At 47.6% G+C, this 23,988-nt stretch overlaps 1 protein-coding gene across 3 annotated transcripts in view; it reads left to right on the forward strand.

Moving 5' to 3' along the window:
- The window catches only part of RNF135 (ring finger protein 135), a 156,450-nt gene that overhangs the window by 70,396 nt on the left and 62,066 nt on the right, over nt 1-23,988 (forward strand). For 2 of the 3 annotated variants that reach the window (XM_086930891.1, XM_086930893.1), the window contains exon 6: nt 10,315-10,401. In XM_086930891.1, the coding sequence (XP_086787017.1) occupies nt 10,315-10,401 (87 nt within the window). Of the gene's footprint in view, nt 1-10,314; nt 10,402-19,245; nt 19,333-23,988 lie in introns of all 3 variants that reach the window. The other variant, XM_086930892.1, reaches the window with a different exon arrangement.

Genomic DNA, 23,988 nt, shown 5'->3' on the forward strand with positions numbered 1-23,988 from the left:
CCAGATCAATACAAGGAGGCAGCGGAAATGCTGATACAGGAGGGGAAGCTTATCTCCAATGCTTCCATAAAGTGCGCCCTAGACGTGGCTGATACCGCCGCACGCGCTATTAACACTAGCGTTATGCTCCGTAGACATGCTTGGCTAAGGATATCTGGGTTCAAGCCGGACATTCAAACTACCATCTTGAACCAAACGGTCAACCCAGACCACCTGTTTGGCCCTGAGGTTGATACCACCCTTGAGAAGATGAAGAAGGACACCGACACCGCAAAATCAATGGGTGCCTTACAGTCCCAGCAGTTTCGGAGTGGGTCCTTTTGTCGCTCCAATACTAGGGGCGCCTCAAGGGGTCAACTCTCGCAGTCAGCACAGTTCTACAAAAGCAACACCCAAACTTCTTACTCCAACAAGGGTCGAGGTGGTTACCGTGGCAACAACACCAAAGGCAGAGGACGTGGCAACAACAGCTCCAGGTCCTCCACCGCCAACAAACAGTGATGCCTTGTCGCTGCCCCCCGACCACGCAACACCGGTCGGGGGGAGACTCCAGCGGTTCCTGCCCGTGTGGAAGTCCATCACCACAAACAGGTGGGTCAGGTCACTTATCCAATTCGGTTATTGTCTGGAGCTCACATCCACTCTACCCAACATACCCCCAAAGCACCGTCCTATGTCCGGCGAGCACTTGCACTTATTGCAGCAGGAGGTCGCAGTCATGCTGCAAAAAGGGGCAATAGAGCTCGTGCCTTTGCAGGAAAGGGGTGCGGGAGTTTACTCCCTGTACTTTCTTATTCCAAAGAAGGACGGATCCCTCAGACCCATCCTGGATCTCAGGCCCCTCAACTTTTACATCCTCTCGGAGCATTTCCACATGCTCACACTGCAGCAGGTTCTCCCACTGCTTCAGCAGGGGGACTTCCTGGCCACTCTGGACCTGAAGGATGCCTACTTCCACATTCCACTACATCCTTCGCACAAAAAATACCTCAGGTTCACCATACAAGACCAGCACTACCAGTTCAAGGTCTTGCCTTTTGGGGTCACCACGGCACCCAGGGTTTTCACAAAGTGCCTAGCGACCGTGGCGGCACATCTCAGACGTCAAAACATTCACGTCTACCCCTACCTGGACGACTGGCTCATTCAGGCAATGTCAGCCCAGCAGTGTGCCGACCACGTGTCCCACACCATTCACCTTCTGCACGACCTGGGTTTCTCACTGAATTATCCAAAGTCCCATCTCCAGCCCGACTACATACGGCAGTATCTGGGGGCAACTATAAATACTCTGGCGGCCACAGCACAGCCGAATTCAGTGAGAGTCGACAACATTCAGTCGCTAATCCAAAGATTCAGACCTCAACACTCGCTTCCAGCAAGGGTGTTCATGCAGTTGATAGGCATGATGGCCTCCTGCATCTCCATTATCCCGCACGCGAGACTACATATGCGTCCGCTTCAGGAGTGCTTAGCACGTCAGTGGACTCAGGCTCACAACCAGTTGAAAGACCTAGTGTTGGTGAGCGGTCGGGCGTACAACTCTCTGCATTGGTGGAATCCACAAAACCTTTGAAAGGGCCGACCGTTTCAGGAGCCTGTGCCACAGATTATCCTGACAACGGACGCTTCTCTCCAGGGATGGGGAGCACATGTACTCCAATACACTGTGCAGGGACTATGGACTCAGCAACAGGGGAAGATGCACATCAATGTTCTGGCACTGATGGCAATCTTCATGGCACTAAAGGCCTTCAAAGTACATCTATGCAACAAGGTCGTGTTGATCCGGACGGACAACATGACAGCGATGTACTACATTCAGAAGCAGGGAGGCACACACTCTCCGCAGCTGTCTCATCTGGCTCAGAGCATGTGGAAGTGGGCCATTCAGAGGAACATCTTTCTCATGGCGGAGCATCTCCCAGGCAAAGACAATCAGATGGCGGACCTGCTCAGCAGGCACAGCCACCAAATGCACGAGTGGGAGATACATCCATCAGTACTCCAACCATACTTCCAAAGGTGGGGTCATCCAGAGATCGACCTGTTCGCCACTCAGGAGAACGCAAAATGCCAAAGCTTCACCGCCAGATTCCCACACCCACTGTCGCAAGGCAATGCGATATGGATGAACTGGTCAGGCAAATTTGCGTACGCTTTTCCCCCAGCACCACTGATACCGCTGGTGGCACGCAAACGCAGGCAACACTCGATGACTCTCATCCTGGTTGTTCCAACATGGGCTCGTCAGCCATGGTACACCACGTTTCTGGAATTGTCCGTGGTACCACATCAGAGGCTACATCTCACCCCCCGCCTTCTGACTCAGAGCCATGGCGACATTCAGCACCCAGATCTGCAACAGCTCAACCTGGCGATCTGGCTCCTGAAGTCCTAGAGTTTGGCTACCTAAACTTACCTCCCAATTGCATGGACATCATTCGGGAGGCAAGGAAGCCTACTACAAGAGCCTGCTACGCGGCAAAATGGAAGCGGTTTGCCATTTATTGTGCAAACCACGACATTAACCCGCTTGATGCTTCCATTCAGGACATCATCTGCTACCTGTTCCATCTATACAAGTGTAATCTGTCCTATACTTCCATTCACATTCATCTGTCTGCGATGGCCGCATATCTCCAAAATAGACAGCACCTTTCGCTCTTCAAGGTGCCTGCCATCAAAGCTTTCTTGGAAGGCCTCAAACGAGTCATTCCGCCACGGACTCCACCAGCTCCTGAGTGGAACCTCAATGTGGCTCTTACCAGACTGATGGGTCCTCCTTTTGAACCACTGCATTCCTGCGAGATTAAGTTCTTGACGTGGAAAGTGGATTTCCTTGTAGCAATTATATCGTTACGAAGAGTCAGTGAATTACAAGCCCTCACAATCCAAGAGCCATTTATCCAAATTCATTCCAACAGGGTGGTGCTCCGCACTAACCCTAAGTTCCTGCCCAAGGTTGTGTCTCAGTTCCACATCAACCAAACAATCGAATTACCTGTTTTCTTTCAAAATCCTGCGTCACTGGCGGAGCGGATGCTCCACACCCTTGACGTTAAGCGTGCCCTATTATATTACATTGATAGGACGAAGGATTTTAGAAAGACTAAACAACTCTTTGTCGCCTTTGCACCACACCACAAAGGTAACCCTATATCCAAGGCTGGTATTGCTAGGTGGATAGTTAGATGTATCCAGATCTGCTATGCAAAAGCAAAACGCACTCTTACCATTCCACCAAGAGCCCACTCCACCAGGAAGTTGGGGGCCTCTATGGCTTTCCTTGGAAACATTCCCTTAGAGGACATATGTAGAGCATCAACATGGTCTACCACACACACATTTACTAAGCATTACTGTGTTTATGTGCACTCCAAACAGCAGGCAGCTGTAGGGCAGGCTGTTCTCAAAACACTTTTCCAAACTGCTGCAGCTGGCACGGGCGGCCGCCGCTAATGGAGGGACTGCTATGTATTCTATGCACAGATATGAATTCAGCAGCCCATATGCCTCGAACTGAATATGCTACTTACCAGTATGCATCTGTTCTTGGCATGTAGGGCTGCTGACATTCATATCGCCCGCCCTCCTCCCCGACGCCTGTAGCAGCTGCAGTATTCACATATATATTCATAGCATGGTCATCATTCACTAAGTTTCACTCCATCTTGGCCACAATGGCTAAAAATAATCTGGGGATGGAGTCGATGCCCATGCGCACTGTAGTCCAGGGGAGGAGCCACCTATCTCGTGATACTTCGAAGACTCTTCCAGGACAACAATGTGCAATCATCCGGACCCAACTCTAGGCGGCGATCTATGCACAGATATGAATGTCAGCAGCCCTACATGCCAAGAACAGATGCATACTGGTAAGTAGCATATTCAATACTGCAGTTAAGCAAGTCATGTAAAAATATGTAATTGAAATTGCCAAGACACAAAGAGAGCAGGCACTCTCTCTTTTTTTTGTTCAGTTTACCTGCCTGTTCCTGTCTTGCCATTCCAGTTCAGTACTTGCAGGTCTGAAGGTTGAACCTTAGCTCATCGACTTTAGTCTAAAAGTTTCAGGCATAAAGATCCAGGAAACCCATGCCTTTTCCTTCTTATAAACATTATTTTAAATTGTGGAACTTTTCTGTGCCACTGGCTTCTGTGAAGAACTAAACTCTGGCATCCAAAAATGGCTGTTATTTGTTAAAAAAGGTACATTATAAACACCTACCTCCAGACCCGAATATGCACTTGATTGGGCGAGGTTAATTTACCTGCATTTTCAGCCCCATCAACAGCTGCTTGGCTCCCGCTCTGCAGAGGTGTGCGATAGCTGCGTAGCCACAGGGAGCTGCCTAGCTCCTGCTCTTCAGTGGTGTATCCTAGCTGCGTGGCCACTGGAAGCTGCTTGGCTCCCGCTCTGCAGTGGTTTTCCTAGCTGCGTGGCCACTGGCTCCCGCTCTATGGTGGTGTCCTAGCTGCGTGGCCACTGGGAGCTGCCCAGCTCCGTCTCTGCGGTGGTGTGTCCTAGCTGCGTACCCACAGGGAGCAGCTTGGCTCCCGCTCTGCGGTGGTGTGTCCTAGCTACGTGGTTACTGGGAGCTGCCTTGCTCCCTCTGTGCGGGGGTGTGTCCTAGCTGCGTGACTACTGGGAGCTGCTTGTCTCCCGCTCTGTGGTGGTGTGCCCTAGCTATGTGGCCACTGGGAGCTTCATAGCTGCCGCTATGCAGTGGTGTGTCCTAGCCACATGACCACTGGGAGCTGCCTAGCTCCGCCTCTGCGGTGGTGTGTCCTAGCTGTGTGGCCACTGGAAGCTGCTTGGCTCAGGCCCTGCGGTGGTGTGCCCTAGCTGCGTGGCCACTGGGAGCTGCCTAGCTCCCTCTCTGCGGTGGAGTGTCCTAGCTGTGTGACCACTGGGAGCTGCTGGGCTCCCGCTCTGCAGAGGTGTGTGATAGCTGCGTATCCACAGGGAGCTGCCTAGCTCCCACTCTGCAGTGGTGTCCTAGCTTCATGGCCACTGGGAGCTGCTTGGTTCCCGCTCTGTGGTGGTGTGTCCTAGCTGCGTGGCCACTGTGAGATGATTGGCTCCCGCTCTGCGGTGGTGTGCCCTAGCTGCATGGCCACTGGAAGCTACCTAGCTCCCGCTCTGCAGTGGTGTCTTAGCTCCGTGGCCACTAGGAGCTGCTTGTCTCCCGCTCTGCGGTGGTGTGTCCTACCTGTGTGACCACTGGGAGCTGCTTGTCTCCCGCTCTGCTGTGGTGTGTCCTAGCTGCGTGACCACTGGGAGATGCTTGGCTCCCACTCTGCAGAGGTGTGTGATAGCTGCGTAGCCACAGGGAGCTGTCTAGCTCCCGCTCTGCAGTGGTGTTTCCTAGCTGCATGGCCACTGGGAGCTTCTTGGCTCCCGCTCTGTGGTGGTGTGTCTAGCTGCGTGGCCACTGGGTGCTGCTTGGCTCCTGCTGTGCGGTGATGTGTCCTAGCTGCATGGCCACTGGGAGCTGCTTGTCTCCCGCTCTGCGGTGGTTTGTCCGAGCTGCATGGCCACTGGGAGCTGATTGGCTCCCGCTCTGTGGTGGTGTGTCTAGCTGCGTGGCCACTGGGTGCTGCTTGCCTCCTGCTGTGCGGTGGTGTGGCCTAGCTGCGTGGCCACTGGGAGCATATTGGCTCCCGCTCTGCGGTGGTGTGCCCTAGCTGCATGGCCACTGGAAGCTGCCTAGCTCCTGCTCTGCGGTGGTGTGTCCTAGCTGCGTGGCCACTGGGAGCTGCTTGGCTCCCGCTATGCGGTGGTGTGTCCTAGCTGTGTGGCCACTGGGAGCTGCCTAGCTCCCGCTCTGTGGTGGTGTGTCCTAGTTGCGTGACCACTGGGAGCTGCTTGTCTCCCGCTCTGCAGTGGTGTGTCCTAGCTGCGTGACCACTGGGAGATGCTTTGCTCCCACTCTGCAGAGGTGTGTGATAGCTGTGTAGCCACAGAGAGCTGCCTAGCTCCCACTCCGTGGTGGTGTGTCTAGCTGCGTGGCCACTGGGAGCTGCTTGTCTCCCGCTCTGCGGTGGTGTGTCCTAGCTGCGTGGCCACTGTGAGCTGGTTGGCGCCTGCTCTGCGGTAGTGTGCCCTAGCTGCGTGGCCACTGGAAGCTGCCTAGATCCCACTCTGCAGTGGTGTGTCCTAGCTGCGTGGCTACTGGGAGCTGCTTGGTTCCTGCTCTGTGGTAGTATGTCATAGCTGTGTGGTCACTGGGAGCTGCTTGGCTCTCCCTCTGCGGTGGTGTGCCCTAGCTGCGCGGCCACTGGGAGCTGCTCAGCTCTCGCTCTCTGGTGGTGTTTCATAGCTCCGTGGCCACTAAGAGCTGCTCTTCCCCCGCTCTGCTGTGGTGTGTCCTAGCTGTGCAGCCACAAGGAGCTGCCTAGCTCCCACTCTGCAGTGGTGTGTCCTAGCTTCGTGGCCACTGGGAGCTGCTTGGCTTTCGCTCTGTGGTGGTGTGTCCTAGCTGCGTGGCCACTGGAAGCTGCTTGTCCCCCGCTCTGTGGTGATGTGTCCTAGCTGCGTGGCCACTGGGAGCTGCTTGTCTCCCACTCTTCGGTGATGTGTCCTAGCTGCGTGGCCACTGGGAACAGCTTGGCTCCTGCTCTGCGGTGGTGTGTCCTAGCTGCGTGGCCACTGGGAGCTGCTTGTCTCCCACTCTTTGGTGATGTGTCCTAGCTGTGTGGCCACTGGGAACAGCTTGGCTCCTGCTCTGCGGTGGTGTGTCCTAGCTGCGTGGCCACTTGGAGCTGCCTTGCTCCTGCTCTGTGGTGGTGTGTCCTAGCTGCGTGGCTACTGGGAGCTGCTTGTCTCCCGCTCGTTGGTGGTGTGCCCTAGCTATGTGTCCACTGGGAGCTGCATAGATCCCCCTCTGCACTAGTGTGTCATAGCCGCATGACCACTGGTCACTGGGAGCTGCTTGGCTCTCCCTCTGCGGTGGTGTGTCCAAGCTGCGTGGCCACTGGAAGCTGCTTGGCTCCGGCTCTGCGGTGGTGTGCCCTAGCTGCGTAGCCACTGGGAACTGCCTGGCTCCCGCTATGCAGTGGTGTGTCCTAGCTGTGTGGCCACTGGGAGCTGCCTAGCTCCCGCTCTGTGGTGGTGTGTCCTAGTTGCGTGACCACTGGGAGCTGCTTGTCTCCCGCTCAGCGGTGGTGTGTCCTAGCTGCGTGACCACTGGGAGATGCTTTGCTCCCACTCTGCAGAGGTGTGTGATAGCTGCGTAACCACAGGGAGCTGCCTAGCTCCCACTCTGCGGTGGTGTGTCATAGCCGCATGACCACTGGTCACTGGGAGCTGCTTGGCTCTCCCTCTGCGGTGGTGTGTCCTAGCTGCGTGGCCACTGGAAGCTGCTTGGCTCCGGCTCTGCGGTGGTGTGCCCTAGCTGCATAGCCACTGGGAACTGCCTGGCTCCCGCTATGCGGTGGTGTGTCCTAGCTGTGTGGCCACTGGGAGCTGCCTAGCTCCCGCTCTGTGGTGGTGTGTCCTAGTTGTGTGACCACTGGGAGCTGCTTGTCTCCCGCTCAGCGGTGGTGTGTCCTAGCTGCGTGACCACTGGGAGATTCTTTGCTCCCACTCTGCAGAGGTGTGTGATAGCTGCGTAACCACAGGGAGCTGCCTAGCTCCCACTCTGCGGTGGTGTGTCCTAGCTTCATGGCCACTGGGAGCTGCTTGGTTCCCGCTAAATGCTGACGTGATGGTGATGCGTCTGCTGTCCTGAAGCACGGGGTAGAAAATGATTTGGCCATGAGAAGTAAATTAGTGATGCTGATTAACCAGCCGTGTCACTGGGTCAGTGGGATGAAGTATGCCGCGTGATGTCAACCAGCGACTTGAAGGCCCGGTCCTGGCCCTGAGAATGCAGCTGAGGTGCCCCCGGTGGGTAGGGGCATTCCAGAAGAGCCCAGCATGAAGGAAAGGGCATGCACCTCTGTGTGACCTTGAAGTATCTGGCGTGTTTGAAATAAACTAATCCTCTTGGTGTAACCGGTTCCCTTTTATACTCTGACCAAATACCTTGGTGGCTGCAAGGCTGCCTAGGACCCTTCAAGGCACGGTTGTTTAGATAATCTACCTTCTTGTATGCAACTAGTGCTTCGCCGTCATCTCCCACACCAAAGGACACAACCCCGTGCCCTTTTTACAGTATAACTAAGATAACTATTTGTGAGTTGTTTAAACTCCTTGCAGATGTACAAACTGATAATAAGAAGCATCAAGGGAAAGTTTCATTAGTACCCTGAGGGCTTAATTCCACTATAAATGTCATTATTGTCTCTTGGGGGTAATACAAAGGGTTCGAAATAATATTTATGAGGCAGAAGTATTTGCTCTTTGGTTCATAAATTAGAAGTAAATGTCGCTTTAAACATTAAAAAGTATTCCCCCTGATCCAATGGGAGAATATAAATTATGTTCATGCGAAGTGCATCGAAAATTGCTTAGAACTAAAAACTAAAGCACTCTCTGTGAAGAATGAAGTGATGCAAAGTAGGGCAGAGAACGACCCATTGTGCAGCCTCTGCTTGCCAGACTGGTGTCTACAAATCAGACTCCCTTTACAGAAGCACAGGAAGGCTGTGCTTGAGATGCCGGCGATGGAGTCACAGGGAGTGACGGCTGAGAACAATGGGCGATGGCAGTGTGGGACGCAGTGGCTGGAAACATGGCCCTCCGGCATCAAACATTTAGCATTCCAGTAAACCCTTTCTGATAAATCATTTATAGGTAATCTTCTATTTCTGACTACCTGGTAGACCTGAGATGACAGACTGTGACTGCATCAGACCAGTGTGTGCAAACCCCACAGACTGATTCACCACACTGCGAACATCATGTGTTGTGCACTACTCTAGTGTACCTCACACAGTGTAGTACACTGTACTGCAGTGTACTGTGTTGCACTTTGTAAACAGCTTGTACGTTGCTGCTTTGCACACATGTTCTGTATTGCCCTGTTCCTTGCACACGCTCGGTGCTGCACTTCACGGCACAGATCTGCTGTGTTGAGCTCTCAATGGGTGCTGCACACAGAAATACTGGATTCCGGGTGAGGATGTGTTCAGTTACTGGACTCTGCACGGTAGAGCGTCTGGCACCACCTGCCTAGAGGGAAGTGTCAGACAGGCCAGGTGGCCGTTCGGCTTTAACGTGGAGTCGAGTGCTAATCCATTCCCAAGTCTTTGGGGCTGATTACGATGTGGGCCGAGCGCCACCGCCCGCATGTCTGTGGTGACCCGCCCTACATTTCCCTCCGCCTGCCACTCATTTCCCCCCTGCCATATTAGTATGGCGGGGGGACCCCGGCGGACGGAAAGATCGTCCACCGGTTTTCCGCTGGTCGACTTGTCACAAAAAAAAATCACAACATGGTGGTGGTGTCTGTGAGACACCGCCATCCATATTATGATGAGTGCAGTAATGAGCCTTTCCATGATGATTTTGCTGCCATGGAAAGGCTCATGGTCTTTGCTGTTGGGGGCCCGTAGCAGGCTCCCATGGTGTTGGGGGGTGGTACCCCCCTCATTGCCATGCACTATGTGGCAGGCACCACGTGGTGCCTGCCATGTGGTGCATGGGAATGCCGTGCACTGTCCATTTACGTTGCAAGTGGGATTGCAGCCAGCAGATCCATCCGCAATGTTAAGGGGCCAGAATGCACCCGCCAGTGTGGCGGGCGCATCCTAATTTACATGGCAGGACAGCCGTGTCTTCGGCGGTCAGTCCCTGGCTCCCATACGGTTCACCTACCATCGTAATGGACCCCTGCGTGTCTAACTGGCTCTCTGCACCAGCCTTCACAACAAGCCCTAGAGGTACTCTTAGCGCAATTGAGAAGATGAGAGCACTGATAAGTGGCCAATAAATTGCAATAACTTTGGCAAAGGGGTCTAGGTGACATCGAATGGAAGTGTTAGGAAAGGGATTCTGGGAGTTGGCGTCAGTGCTTAATGATTCCAGCAAGTGCCAACCACCGGCTGATAGTAATGCAGTTATATTCTGCTATTTTCTTTTTTTTCCAGCGAGGGTTCTTGAGGTCTATTTTTTAAAATAATAAAAGATTTACAAAGCATCACATTCTGCACATTGCTCAAAGGCAAATTCACGTATTTTCAGATGTATTCAACTATTTTAGAGGGCAGGCCAAACCAATAACAAAATATGGAGAACCTTCTATGTACAGTGATGCTTTGCATTTTATATCTTTGGATATGCAACACTGGCATTAAAGATATTTCTAATAACAAAGAAACGTATTCTTATTTTAAAACGATCTGTTTGTTTGTCTCCATTTCCAGGTATCTCCTCACCTGTGGCGGCCGCCAGTAACACAGAGACTGATCTCGATGACCTGCCACATATCAAACCACACCGGTTTTCACTATGTAAGTGCATATCGCAATTTAATCCATTGTTGCATTTTGAGCAATACTGATTTTGAATAAAGTAACACTGTACACCAGTAGTTCCTACATTATGTGATTTAAAACTTTAAGACATTTTGGAATGTGGCGTGCATTTATTACTCCAGGCAGTATAACATGTATTGCAGAATGTAGTTTGCTATAGTGTCCGATACTTTTATAGCGGTCTAGTGTTCCCAACCTCCTCAGTTTCCACTGAACCGTCTTCCATTGTCTCCAAGCCCCATGTACAGAATAACCTGCTTGTGTGGCTGTACTTAAACTGAATCCTGACAGGGTTAGGGTAGGTCACTGACCATGCCATTAGTGATGTAATATGTGAGGTCATAAGCAGTGCATTGCGTGCGTGCGAGTTATAGCTATCTCAGCTAACTATAACTGCTGAATTTCTCTGGTTTTGTACGAGTGAAATTTTCAGCCTAACTATAACATACCTGTAACCTTTAGTTTTTTTCAGAGAATTTCTAAGGTTTTTTAAATGCTAATTCCTAACTATAATGAAACCTTTGTTTTCTTTCAAGAATATCTAAGGTTTTTTAAAATTCTATTTTATAATTGTAACACCCATTTTTTTTAACTGAGCCTTTAAGATTTTCATATTTTCTTTCTATAATTGTATATTGTATGTTATATTTATATGATATACCGCTTATTTTTTCATTTAGTATGTGTTTATCAGAAAGCATATTAAGAACTTATTTGTAAGAATTTATTGATAAGGCACAACATTGTCTCACTTACTGTGGAGAATCTATGATCAGCAAATGTAAATTCACATTCTGAAAAATAATCTAAAGACATTTTTAACCTCTTCGCTGCTAGGCCTTTCCCCCCCCTGTGCTAAGCCTTTTTTTGGCTATTGGGGTAGTTCGCACTTAGGCCCCTGTAACTTTTTGAGCACATAAGGCACAGCTTTCCAAACTTTTCATGTTGGTGACGCACCCTTTTGTGAAAAAAAATTCAGGGACACAGTAACACGAGGAAGCGCAGCGAGCAAGCCTGAACCACCTATTGTGGGTTCGGGCCCCATGCCCCTCACACATCACACACACACACCCCACCCCGCACCCCGCACACAACCCCACACACACCCCACCCCACAGACACGCCACCCCACACACACATCTCCCACACACACACCTCCCACACACACACATAACCCCCCACACACTCAACCCCACACCCCCACACACACTACCACACACCCCACACACATCACACACACACACACACCACACACACACACACACACCCAACACACTCCCCACACACAGAGACTTGAGGGGCACTGTTAAAGGGTACCAGTGAGGGAATCGGTGGCGGAGGTGGCCTTTCCCTCCATCTGTCTCCCTCCGACGGTCGCCCTCCCTCCCTCTCTGTCTCAACCCCTCTCTGTCTCACTCCTTCTCTGTCTCCCTCCCTCTCTGTCTCACTCCTTCTCTGTCTCCCTCCCTCTCTGTCTTCCGCCCCCTCTGTCTTCCTCCCTCTGTCTCACTCCCTCTCCTTCCGACTGTCTCCCTCCCTCTCTGTCTCACTCCCTCCGACTGTCTCCCTCCCTCTGTCTCACTCCCTCTCTGTCTCACTCCCTCTCTGTCTCACTCCCTCTCTGTCTCCCTCCCTCTGACTGTCTCCCTCCCTCTGTCTCCTTCCCTCCCTCTCTGTCTCACTCCCTCTCTGTCTGGTATGAACAGCATATATATTTATTTACCGACATTGCAAGAGTGTTTATGTGGTCAAGCTGATAATTGCGGACAACATAAGTTACTTTCAGAAACTCAAGGACAAATATCTGGAAACAAACACATTAATTTACTAAAAATGAAAAGTTGTTATAGGGTGACAAAAAATGATGTATAATTAAGAAAAATTACAAGGTATTTTTTTAAGGATAATAATTTACAAAAAATGCCAAACTGATATTTTGGAACAAAATTTGTGTACTTAAATCTATTTCAAGATGGTAGTCGATTAATAATTTGAGGACACAGTGATGATATTGAATAATCGGTCAATTGCAGAATGATCTGCCTTACTGCTGAGACGGTTGTTTCATCGATAAAGTGGAGCCATCTTATGTTCTATATTGGTAGATTTTACTAGCTTGTTAAGACACATAACAGCTGCCTGAGAACAGATTCTCTTCCAGCAGTGTTCTCCGTATCTGGTCTCTCAACCAGCAAGGTTGAGCTAATCTGATAGACATCTCTGCTAACTGCTGAAAAGTGTGAAATCAGTAACGTTTCATGCTTTCATCAAATAAAGCAGATAATCTATCAAAAGAGGCATACGATAAAACTGAATGCAAGAGGAGCGAAAACCGAACACAAAGTTTTCCGGGTGTGGGCAGTTTCACACTGCACACACACATTATTTCAACTACTGAAGAAAGCTGTTTTTGAAGATTTGAAAATTGCACTGACAATTCTTGTTGTAAAAGGCACCATTTGGTCCATTTGTTTTCCTTTGTCAAGTGGGTGTGTGATGGGATGTAGACAGGCGCGCAACACCCTTTGGCCTCAAAGGGCTTCAACCCCCTCTCTCCCCCTCCTCCCCCCTCGTGTGTGGCAGCCCGGGATGAGACACTTCCCAGGCCCGCTCACGGCCTCACCCGAGCACTTCACAGGTCGTTAAAGACCTTGTGCATGTTAATACGGCTTTGTTGTTACTTGCCCCTTAAGAGCCCCTGCAGCTCCACTCTGCCGATGCGACACACCTACATGTGGGTCGCGACACAGTAATGTGTCGCGCCACATAGTTTGGAAAGCTGTGACATAAGGTATCCATGCTAAATTTGCGTCCTTTTTTTTACAACATCATGGGGATTCTAAAGGTGCCCAGGGTTTGTGGATTCCCCTAGAGGGGACCCAGAAATTAGCCAAAATACAGCAAAATTTTGGTTTTTTGGGGGGGAGGGAATATTGGAAAAAGTGCTGTAAATGAAAATGTCTGGGTTTTTCCCTGCAAATGGTATCAAAAATGGTCTGTGGGGCTGAAATCAAAATGTTCACATATTTTAGGGAATTACAGACTTTTGACAGAAAACCAAAATTGTTTACACAGTTTTGGCATTTTGCTGGGACTATTTTTTGTGCTTTTAACCCCCTTCTAGTTAATGGTAGAAATGGGTTTGAAAGCAATAATGGATCCTGGAAGCTATACATTTTTGAAAAGTAGACAACATTCTGAATTCAGCAAGGGGTCATTTGTGTGGATCCATCAAGGTTTCTTTAAAGAAATTTACAGTTAAATGTAGGAAAAATTGAAAAAAACAGCCTTTTGTGTCAACTTTTTCACCTGTAACTTCTACTAATTATGACAGCTCTTTAAAAGCAATATACTGTTACATCCGCGGAACCTTAATGGTTGTGGGGATATATAGGACTTGTAGGTTCACCAAGAACCCGACGAACCCAGAGCCAAAAACTGAGCAGCGACTTGCAATGTTTTTTTATTATGTACCGGGTATATAGCAATTATTCTGGGAAAATGTATACATGGAAAAATCGGTACGAAAGTCACCTATGTATTTCTGAAATGGGAACAAAATATAGATTTTGGAAACAGTAGATATTTGCACATCTCCGAAATTGGGAATACTCATACTAGCAGGAGAATTATCGGTCATTTTTCAAAATGGCTTCTTTTTTACACATTGTCTTTCATTTGGAAGGTAGAAATGCAACGAAAGTGAATAGATAAAAACATTTGCTTTACAAATCTGTATTACCCTAAGTCTCCCAATAAAAATGGTACCTCACTTATGTGGGTAGGCCTAGTGCTCGCTACAGGAAACGGCGCAAAACGCAATGTGGACACACCACAATTTCACAGTGAACAAGCATTTGCAATGCAATAGGAAAGTTTGAGCTATTGGTATTGTAAAGGACAATTTTTTTTATTTATGTGTTGGTTTTGAAAATAGCGAAATTAATAGCTTTGTCATTTACAATGCCAATAGTTTTAACTTTCGCAAATGTGACACCAAAAGCATTTGTAATGCAATATGTGTTGTATTTACGTGACTTAGATGTATTGATATTACAAATAACAATGCCTTTTAATTTTTTTAAATAATTAATACTTAAATAAAAGCTATTGTAATTTATAATGGCAATAGCTTAAACTTTTGTAAATAACGTTTGTGAAGATTATGTTCAGTGTATTTTATTGTGATGAAAATCTAAGAACAGAAGTGAAATATTAACATCTTTTTGTGACATTTGTAATAAAGCTTGAAACATTGAGAGAACATATTTGAACCAATTGTTGTTGAATGGTTGCACAGATTGATGCTGTGCTGGCGCTGAGTGATGTTGTGGTGGCATCAAGTGATGTTGTGGCGTTCAGAGATGCTGTGGTAGCGCATAGTGATGTTGTGGTGCCCCGAGTGATGCTGTGGTGGTGCGATTGAGTGCGATAGAGAGAGTGAGGGCAATAGATAGATAGAGGGAGGGCGATAGATAGAGGGAGGGCAATAGCTAGAGTGAGTGAGGGAGATAGATAGAGTGAGGGTGATAGAGTGAGTGCGATAGATAGAGTGAGTGCGATAGATAGAGTGAGTGCGATAGATAGAGTGAGTGCGATAGATAGAGTGAGTGCGATAGATAGATAGAGTGAGGGCGATTGATAGATAGAGGGAGGGCAATAGCTAGAGTGAGTGAGGGAGATAGATAGAGTGAGGGTGATAGAGTGAGTGCGATAGATAGAGTGAGTGCGATAGATAGAGTGAGTGCGATAGATAGAGTGAGTGCGATAGATAGAGTGAGTGCGATAGATAGAGTGAGTGCGATAGATAGATAGAGTGAGGGCGATTGATAGATAGAGTGAGGGCGATTGATAGATAGAGTGAGGGCGATTGATAGATAGAGGGAGGGCAATAGCTAGAGTGAGTGAGGGAGATAGATAGAGTGAGGGTGATAGAGTGAGTGCGATAGATAGAGTGAGTGCGATAGATAGAGTGAGTGCGATAGATAGAGTGAGTGCGATAGATAGAGTGAGGGCGATAGATAGAGTGAGGGCGATAGATAGAGTGAGGGCGATAGATAGAGTGAGGGCGATAGATAGAGTGAGGGCGATAGATAGAGTGAGGGCGATAGATAGAGTGAGGGCGATAGATAGAGTGAGGGCGATAGATAGAGTGAGGGTGATTGATAGATAGATAGAGTGATAGCGATAGATAGATAGAGTGAGGGCGATAGATAGATAGAGTGAGGGCGATAGATAGAGTGAGGGCGATAGATAGATAGAGTGAGGGCGATAGATAGATAGAGTGAGGGCGATAGATAGAGTGAGGGTGATTGATAGATAGATAGAGTGATAGCGATAGATAGATAGAGTGAGGGCGATAGATAGAGTGAGGGCGATAGATAGATAGAGTGAGGGCGATAGATAGATAGAGTGAGGGCGATAGATAGATAGAGTGAGGGCGATAGATAGATAGAGTGAGGGCGATAGATAGATAGAGTGAGGGCGATAGATAGATAGAGTGAGGGCGATAGATAGATAGAGTGAGGGCGATAGATAGATAGAGTGAGGGCGATAGATAGATAGAGTGAGGGCGATAGATAGAGTGAGGGTGATAGATAGATAGAGTGAGGGCGACAGATAGATAGACAGAGTGAGGGCGATAGAGTGAGGGCGATAGATAGATAGATAGGATAGATAGAGTGAGGGCGATAGAGTGAGGGCGATAGAGTGAGTGCGATAGATAGAGTGAGTGCGATAGATAGAGTGAGTGCGATAGATAGAGTGAGTGCGATAGATAGAGTGAGTGCGATAGATAGAGTGAGTGCGATAGATAGAGTGAGTGCGATAGATAGAGTGAGTGCGATAGATAGAGTGAGTGCGATAGATAGAGTGAGTGCGATAGATAGAGTGAGTGCGATAGATAGAGTGAGTGCGATAGATAGAGTGAGGGCGATTGATAGATAGAGTGAGGGCGATTGATAGATAGAGTGAGGGCGATTGATAGATAGAGTGAGGGCGATTGATAGATAGAGTGAGGGTGATAGATAGAGTGAGGGCGACAGATAGATAGACAGAGTGAGGGCGATGGAGTGAGGGCGATAGATAGAGTGAGGGCGATGGAGTGAGGGCGATAGATAGAGTGAGGGCGATGGAGTGAGGGCGATAGATAGAGTGAGGGCGATAGATAGATAGGATAGATAGAGTGATGGCGATAGATGGATAGATTGAGGGCAATAGATAGAGTGAGGGCGATAGATAGAGTGAGGGCGACAGATAGATAGACAGAGTGAGGGCGATGGAGTGAGGGCGATAGATAGAGTGAGGGCGATAGATAGATAGGATAGATAGAGTGATGGCGATAGATGGATAGATTGAGGGCAATAGATAGAGTGAGGGCGATAGATGGATAGATTGAGGGCGATAGATAGATAGAGTGAGGGCGATAGATGGATAGATTGAGGGCGATAGATAGATAGAGTGAGGGCGATAGATAGATAGAGTGAGGGCGATAGATAGATAGAGTGAGGGCGATAGATAGATAGAGTGAGGGCGATAGATAGAGTGAGGGCGATAGATAGAGTGAGGGCGATAGATAGAGTGAGGGCGATAGATAGAGTGAGGGCGATAGATAGAGTGAGGGCGATAGATAGATAGAGAAGGGCGATAGATAGATAGAGAAGGGCGATAGATAGATAGGATAGATAGAGTGATGGCGATAGATGGATAGATTGAGGGCAATAGATAGAGTGAGGGCGATAGATGGATAGATTGAGGGCAATAGATAGAGTGAGGGCGATAGATGGATAGATTGAGGGCAATAGATAGAGTGAGGGCGATAGATAGATAGAGTGAGGGCGATAGATAGAGTGAGGGCGATAGAGTGAGGGGCGATAGATAGATAGAGAAGGGCGATAGATAGATAGAGAAGGGCGATAGATGGATAGATTGAGGGCAATAGATAGAGTGAGGGCGATAGATGGATAGATTGAGGGCAATAGATAGAGTGAGGGCGATAGATAGAGTGAGGGCGATAGAGTGAGGGGCGATAGATAGATAGAGAAGGGCGATAGATAGATAGAGTGAGGGCAATAGAGTGAGGGCGATAGATAGATAGCGTGAGGGCGATAGATAGATAGAGTGAGGGCGATAGATAGAGTGAGGGCGATAGATAGAGTGAGGGCGATAGATAGAGTGAGGGCGATAGATAGATAGAGAAGGGCGATAGATAGATAGAGAAGGGCGATAGATAGAGTGAGGGTGATAGATAGATAGAGTGAGGGCGATAGAGAGAGGTGGCCTCGTGGTGGCCGTGGTGGTGGCCGTGGTGGTGTTAGTGGACGTGGTGGTGGATGTGGTGGACATGGTGGTGGTGGACATGGTGGTGGTGGATGTGGTGGTGGTGGACGTGGTGGTGGTGGTGGGTGTGGTGGTGGTGGACGTGGTTGTGGTGGTGGTGGACGTGGTTGTGGTGGTGGTGGACGTGGTGGACGTGGTGGTGGTAGTGGACGTGGTGGTGGTAGTGGACGTGGTGGTGGTGGACGTGGTGGTGGTGGACATGGTGGTGGTGGAGGTGGGGTGGTGGTGGAGGTGGGTGTGGTGGTGGACGTGGTCGTGGTGGTGGTGGACATGGTGGTGGTGGACATGGTGGTGGTGGATGGGGTGGATGTGGTGGTGGATTTGGTGGTGGTGGACATGGTGGTAGTGGGTGTGGTGGTGGTGGACATGGTGGGGGTGGACATGGTGGACGTGGTGGTGGTGGATGCGGTGGTGGTGGATGTGTTTGTGCTCAATGTTCAGAGGGGACTGTCCCCTTCACGCAACAATAGTTGTGTTTACACAACAGAGCTGCCGGTTGCTCCATCAGTTGTTTTCAAGGATTGTTTGTGTTTAGAAACCGGTTCTGTGGCACTTCAAACAAGCAGTACACAAAGATTGAGGCAGTGTGCATAGAGCAGATAGCAGTATTGGTGGCGGTACACACAGAGTGAGGCTGTATGCAAGATGAGGTTAAAATGCGTGTACTAGGCCAAATGTATGCAGAAAACACCTAGCAGAAATGGAAACTGAACACAGAGTAACGCTGTGTGACAAAGGCATGGTTTATAGAGGCAGTCGAAGAGTGTGGCTGTGTGCACAGAGCATATTGATGCATGGCAGCTGAACATGTAGGGATCTTTTGACTGGGTGTGAGTGTTTGATTGATTCAGATGCTCCATCCATCACCACCCCCCTTTTGTACCGCTTTTGGCCGCCATACGTGTGGCAGGGTATGCTCAGACGTGAGTCCCTTGCTCACTTTGCCACTGGATTCAAGCAAGCCGGGCTGAAGACGGCTGGAATGCCAGAAACCGGTCCTCGGAAGCTTGTTTCCGGTCCAGGGAAGACATGGCTTGGCAGTTCGGGCTGGACTGTTCCGATGAGGCACAGGGTCAGACTGATTTGCATATAGCCATGTCTGAACTGGGGTGGCAGAGTGGGCGTCAGTGCTTAATGATTCCAGCAAGTGCCAACCACCGGCTGATAGTAATGCAGTTATATTCTGCTATTTTCTTTTTTTTCCAGCGAGGGTTCTTGAGGTCTATTTTTGAAAATAATAAAAGATTTACAAAGCATCACATTCTGCACATTGCTCATAGGCAAATTCACGTATTTTCAGATGTATTCAACTATTTTAGAGGGCAGGCCAACCTAATAACAAAATATGGAGAACCTTCTATGTACAGTGATGCTTTGCATTTTATATCTTTGGATATGCAACACTGGCATTAAAGATATTTCTAATAACAAAGAAACTTATTCTTATTTTAGAACAATCTGTTTGTTTGTCTCCATTTCCAGGCATCTCCTCACCTGTGGCGGCCGCCAATAACACAGAGACTGATCTCGATGACCTGCCACATATCAAACCACACCGGTTTTCACTATGTAAGTGCATATCACAATTTAATCCATTGTTGCATTTTGAGCAATACTGATTTTGAATAAAGTAACACTGTACACCAGTAGTTCCTACATTATGTGATTTAAAACTTTAAGACGTTTTGGAATGTGGCGTGCATTTATTACTCCAGGTAGTATAACATGTATTGCAGAATGTAGTTTGCTATAGTGTCCGATACTTTTGTAGCGGTCTAGTGTTCCCAACCTCCTCAGTTTCCACTGAACCGTCTTCCATTGTCTCCAAGCCCCATGTACAGAATAACCTGCTTGTGTGGCTGTACTTAAACTGAATCCTGACAGGGTTAGGGTAGGTCACTGACCATGCCATTAGTGATGTAATATGTGAGGTCATAAGCAGTGCATTGCGGGGGTGCGAGTTATAGCTATCTCAGCTAACTATAACTGCTGAATTTCTCTGGTTTTGTACGAGTGAAATTTTCAGCCTAACTATAACATACCTGTAACCTTTAGTTTTTTTCAGAGAATTTCTAAGGTTTTTCAAATGCTAATTCCTAACTATAATGAAACCTTTGTTTTCTTTCAAGAATATCTAAGGTTTTTTAAAATTCTATTTTATAATTGTAACACCCATTTTTTTTAACTGAGCCTTTAAGATTTTCATATTTTCTTTCTATAATTGTATATTGTATGTTATATTTATATGATATACCGCTTATTTTTTCATTTAGTATGTGTTTATCAGAAAGCATATTAAGAACTTGTTATTTGTAAGAATTTATTGATAAGGCACAACATTGTCTCACTTACTGTGGAGAATCTATGATCAGCAAATGTAAATTCACATTCTGAAAAATAATCTAAAGACATTTTTTAACCTCTTCGCTGCTAGGCCTTTCCCCCCCCCCCCCCCTGTGCTAAGCCTTTTTTTGGCTATTGGGGTAGTTCGCACTTAGGCCCCTGTAACTTTTTGAGCACATAAGGCACAGCTTTCCAAACTTATCATGTTGGTGACGCACCCTTTTGTGAAAAAAAATTCAGGGACACAGTAACACGAGGAAGCGCAGCGAGCAAGCCTGAACCACCTATTGTGGGTTCGGGCCCCTCACACATCACACACACACACCCCACCCCGCACACAACCCCACACACACCCCACCCCACAGACACACCACCCCACACACACATCTCCCACACACACACCTCCCACACACACACATAACCCCCCACACACTCAACCCCACACCCCCACACACACTACCACACACCCCACACACATCCCACACACACACACACCACACACACACACACACACACCCAACACACTCCCCACACACAGAGACTTGAGGGGCACTGTTAAAGGGTACCAGTGAGGGAATCGGTGGCGGAGGTGGCCTTTCCCTCCATCTGTCTCCCTCCGACGGTCGCCCTCCCTCCCTCTCTGTCTCAACCCCTCTCTGTCTCACTCCTTCTCTGTCTCCCTCCCTCTCTGTCTCACTCCTTCTCTGTCTCCCTCCCTCTCTGTCTTCCGCCCCCTCTGTCTTCCTCCCTCTGTCTCACTCCCTCTCCTTCCGACTGTCTCCCTCCCTCTCTGTCTCACTCCCTCCGACTGTCTCCCTCCCTCTGTCTCCCTCCCTCTGTCTCACTCCCTCTCTGTCTCACTCCCTCTCTGTCTCACTCTCTCTCTGTCTCCCTCCCTCTGACTGTCTCCCTCCCTCTGTCTCCTTCCCTCCCTCTCTGTCTCACTCCCTCTCTGTCTGGTATGAACAGCATATATATTTATTTACCGACATTGCAAGAGTGTTTATGTGGTCAAGCTGATAATTGCGGACAACATAAGTTACTTTCAGAAACTCAAGGACAAATATCTGGAAACAAACACATTAATTTACTAAAAATGAAAAGTTGTTATAGGGTGACAAAAAATGATGTATAATTAAGAAAAATTACAAGGTATTTTTTTAAGGATAATAATTTACTAAAAATGCCAAACTGATATTTTGGAACAAAATTTGTGTACTTAAATCTATTTCAAGATGGTAGTCGATTAATAATTTGAGGACACAGTGATGATATTGAATAATCGGTCAATTGCAGAATGATCTGCCTTACTGCTGAGACGGTTGTTTCATCGATAAAGTGGAGCCATCTTATGTTCTATATTGGTAGATTTTACTAGCTTGTTAAGACACATAACAGCTGCCTGAGAACAGATTCTCTTCCAGCAGTGTTCTCCGTATCTGGTCTCTCAACCAGCAAGGTTGAGCTAATCTGATAGACATCTCTGCTAACTGCTGAAAAGTGTGAAATCAGTAACGTTTCATGCTTTCATCAAATAAAGCAGATAATCTATCAAAAGAGGCATACGGTAAAACTGAATGCAAGAGGAGCGAAAACCGAACACAAAGTTTTCCGGGTGTGGGCAGTTTCACACTGCACACACACATTATTTCAACTACTGAAGAAAGCTGTTTTTGAAGATTTGAAAATTGCACTGACAATTCTTGTTGTAAAAGGCACCATTTGGTCCATTTGTTTTCCTTTGTCAAGTGGGTGTGTGATGGGATGTAGACAGGCGCGCAACACCCTTTGGCCTCAAAGGGCTTCAGCCCCCTCTCTCCCCCTCCTCCCCCCTCTTGTGTGGCAGCCCGGGATGAGACACTTCCCAGGCCCGCTCACGGCCTCACCCGAGCACTTCACAGGTCGTTAAAGACCTTGTGCATGTTAATACGGCTTTGTTGTTACTTGCCCCTTAAGAGCCCCTGCAGCTCCACTCTGCCGATGCGACACACCTACATGTGGGTCGCGACACAGTAATGTGTCGCGCCACATAGTTTGGAAAGCTGTGACATAAGGTATCCATGCTAAATTTGCGTCCTTTTTTTTACAACATCATGGGGATTCTAAAGGTGCCCAGGGTTTGTGGATTCCCCTAGAGGGGGCCCAGAAATTAGCCAAAATACAGCAAAATTTTGTTTTTTTGGGGGGGGAGGGAATATTGGAAAAAGTGCTGTAAATGAAAATGTCTGGGTTTTTCCCTGCAAATGGTATCAAAAATGGTTTGTGGGGCTGAAATCAAAATGTTCACATATTTTAGGGAATTACAGACTTTTGACAGAAAACCAAAATTGTTTACACAGTTTTGGCATTTTGCTGGGACTATTTTTTGTGCTTTTAACCCCCTTCTAGTTAATGGTAGAAATGGCTTTGAAAGCAATAATGGATCCTGGAAGCTATACATTTTTGAAAAGTAGACAACATTCTGAATTCAGCAAGGGGTCATTTGTGTGGATCCATCAAGGTTTCTTTAAAGAAATTTACAGTTAAATGTAGGAAAAATTGAAAAAAACTGCCTTTTGTGTCAACTTTTTCACCTGTAACTTCTACTAATTATGACAGCTCTTTAAAAGCAATATACTGTTACATCCGCGGAACCTTAATGGTTGTGGGGATATATAGGACTTGTAGGTTCACCAAGAACCCGACGAACCCAGAGCCAAAAACTGAGCAGCGACTTGCAATGTTTTTTTATTATGTACCGGGTATATAGCAATTATTCTGGGAAAATGTATACATGGAAAAATCGGTACGAAAGTCACCTATGTATTTCTGAAATGGGAACAAAATATAGATTTTGGAAACAGTAGATATTTGCACATCTCCGAAAATGGGAATACTCATACTAGCAGGAGAATTATCGGTCATTTTTCAAAATGGCTTCTTTTTTACACATTGTCTTTCATTTGGAAGGTAGAAATGCAACGAAAGTGAATAGATAAAAACATTTGCTTTACAAATCTGTATTACCCTAAGTCTCCCAATAAAAATGGTACCTCACTTATGTGGGTAGGCCTAGTGCTCGCTACAGGAAACGGCGCAAAACGCAATGTGGACACACCACAATTTCACAGTGAACAAGCATTTGCAATGCAATAGGAAAGTTTGAGCTATTGGTATTGTAAAGGACAATTTTTTTTATTTATGTGTTGGTTTTGAAAATAGCGAAATTAATAGCTTTGTCATTTACAATGCCAATAGTTTTAACTTTCGCAAATGTGACACCAAAAGCATTTGTAATGCAATATGTGTTGTATTTACGTGACTTAGATGTATTGATATTACAAATAACAATGCCTTTTAATTTTTTTAAATAATTAATGCTTAAATAAAAGCTATTGTAATTTATAATGGCAATAGCTTAAACTTTTGTAAATAACGTTTGTGAAGATTATGTTCAGTGTATTTTATTGTGATGAAAATCTAAGAACAGAAGTGAAATATTAACATCTTTTTGTGACATTTGTAATAAAGCTTGAAACATTGAGAGAACATATTTGAACCAATTGTTGTTGAATGGTTGCACAGATTGATGCTGTGCTGGCGCTGAGTGATGTTGTGGTGGCATCAAGTGATGTTGTGGCGTTCAGAGATGCTGTGGTAGCGCATAGTGATGTTGTGGTGCCCCGAGTGATGCTGTGGTGGTGCGATTGAGTGCGATAGAGAGAGTGAGGGCAATAGATAGATAGAGGGAGGGCGATAGATAGAGGGAGGGCAATAGCTAGAGTGAGTGAGGGAGATAGATAGAGTGAGGGTGATAGAGTGAGTGCGATAGATAGAGTGAGTGCGATAGAGTGAGTGCGATAGAGTGAGGGCGATAGAGTGAGGACGATAGAGTGAGGGCGA

Source organism: Lissotriton vulgaris, chromosome 7, assembly GCF_964263255.1.
Source record: "Lissotriton vulgaris chromosome 7, aLisVul1.2, whole genome shotgun sequence".
NCBI classification, from domain to species: Eukaryota; Metazoa; Chordata; class Amphibia; order Caudata; family Salamandridae; genus Lissotriton; species Lissotriton vulgaris.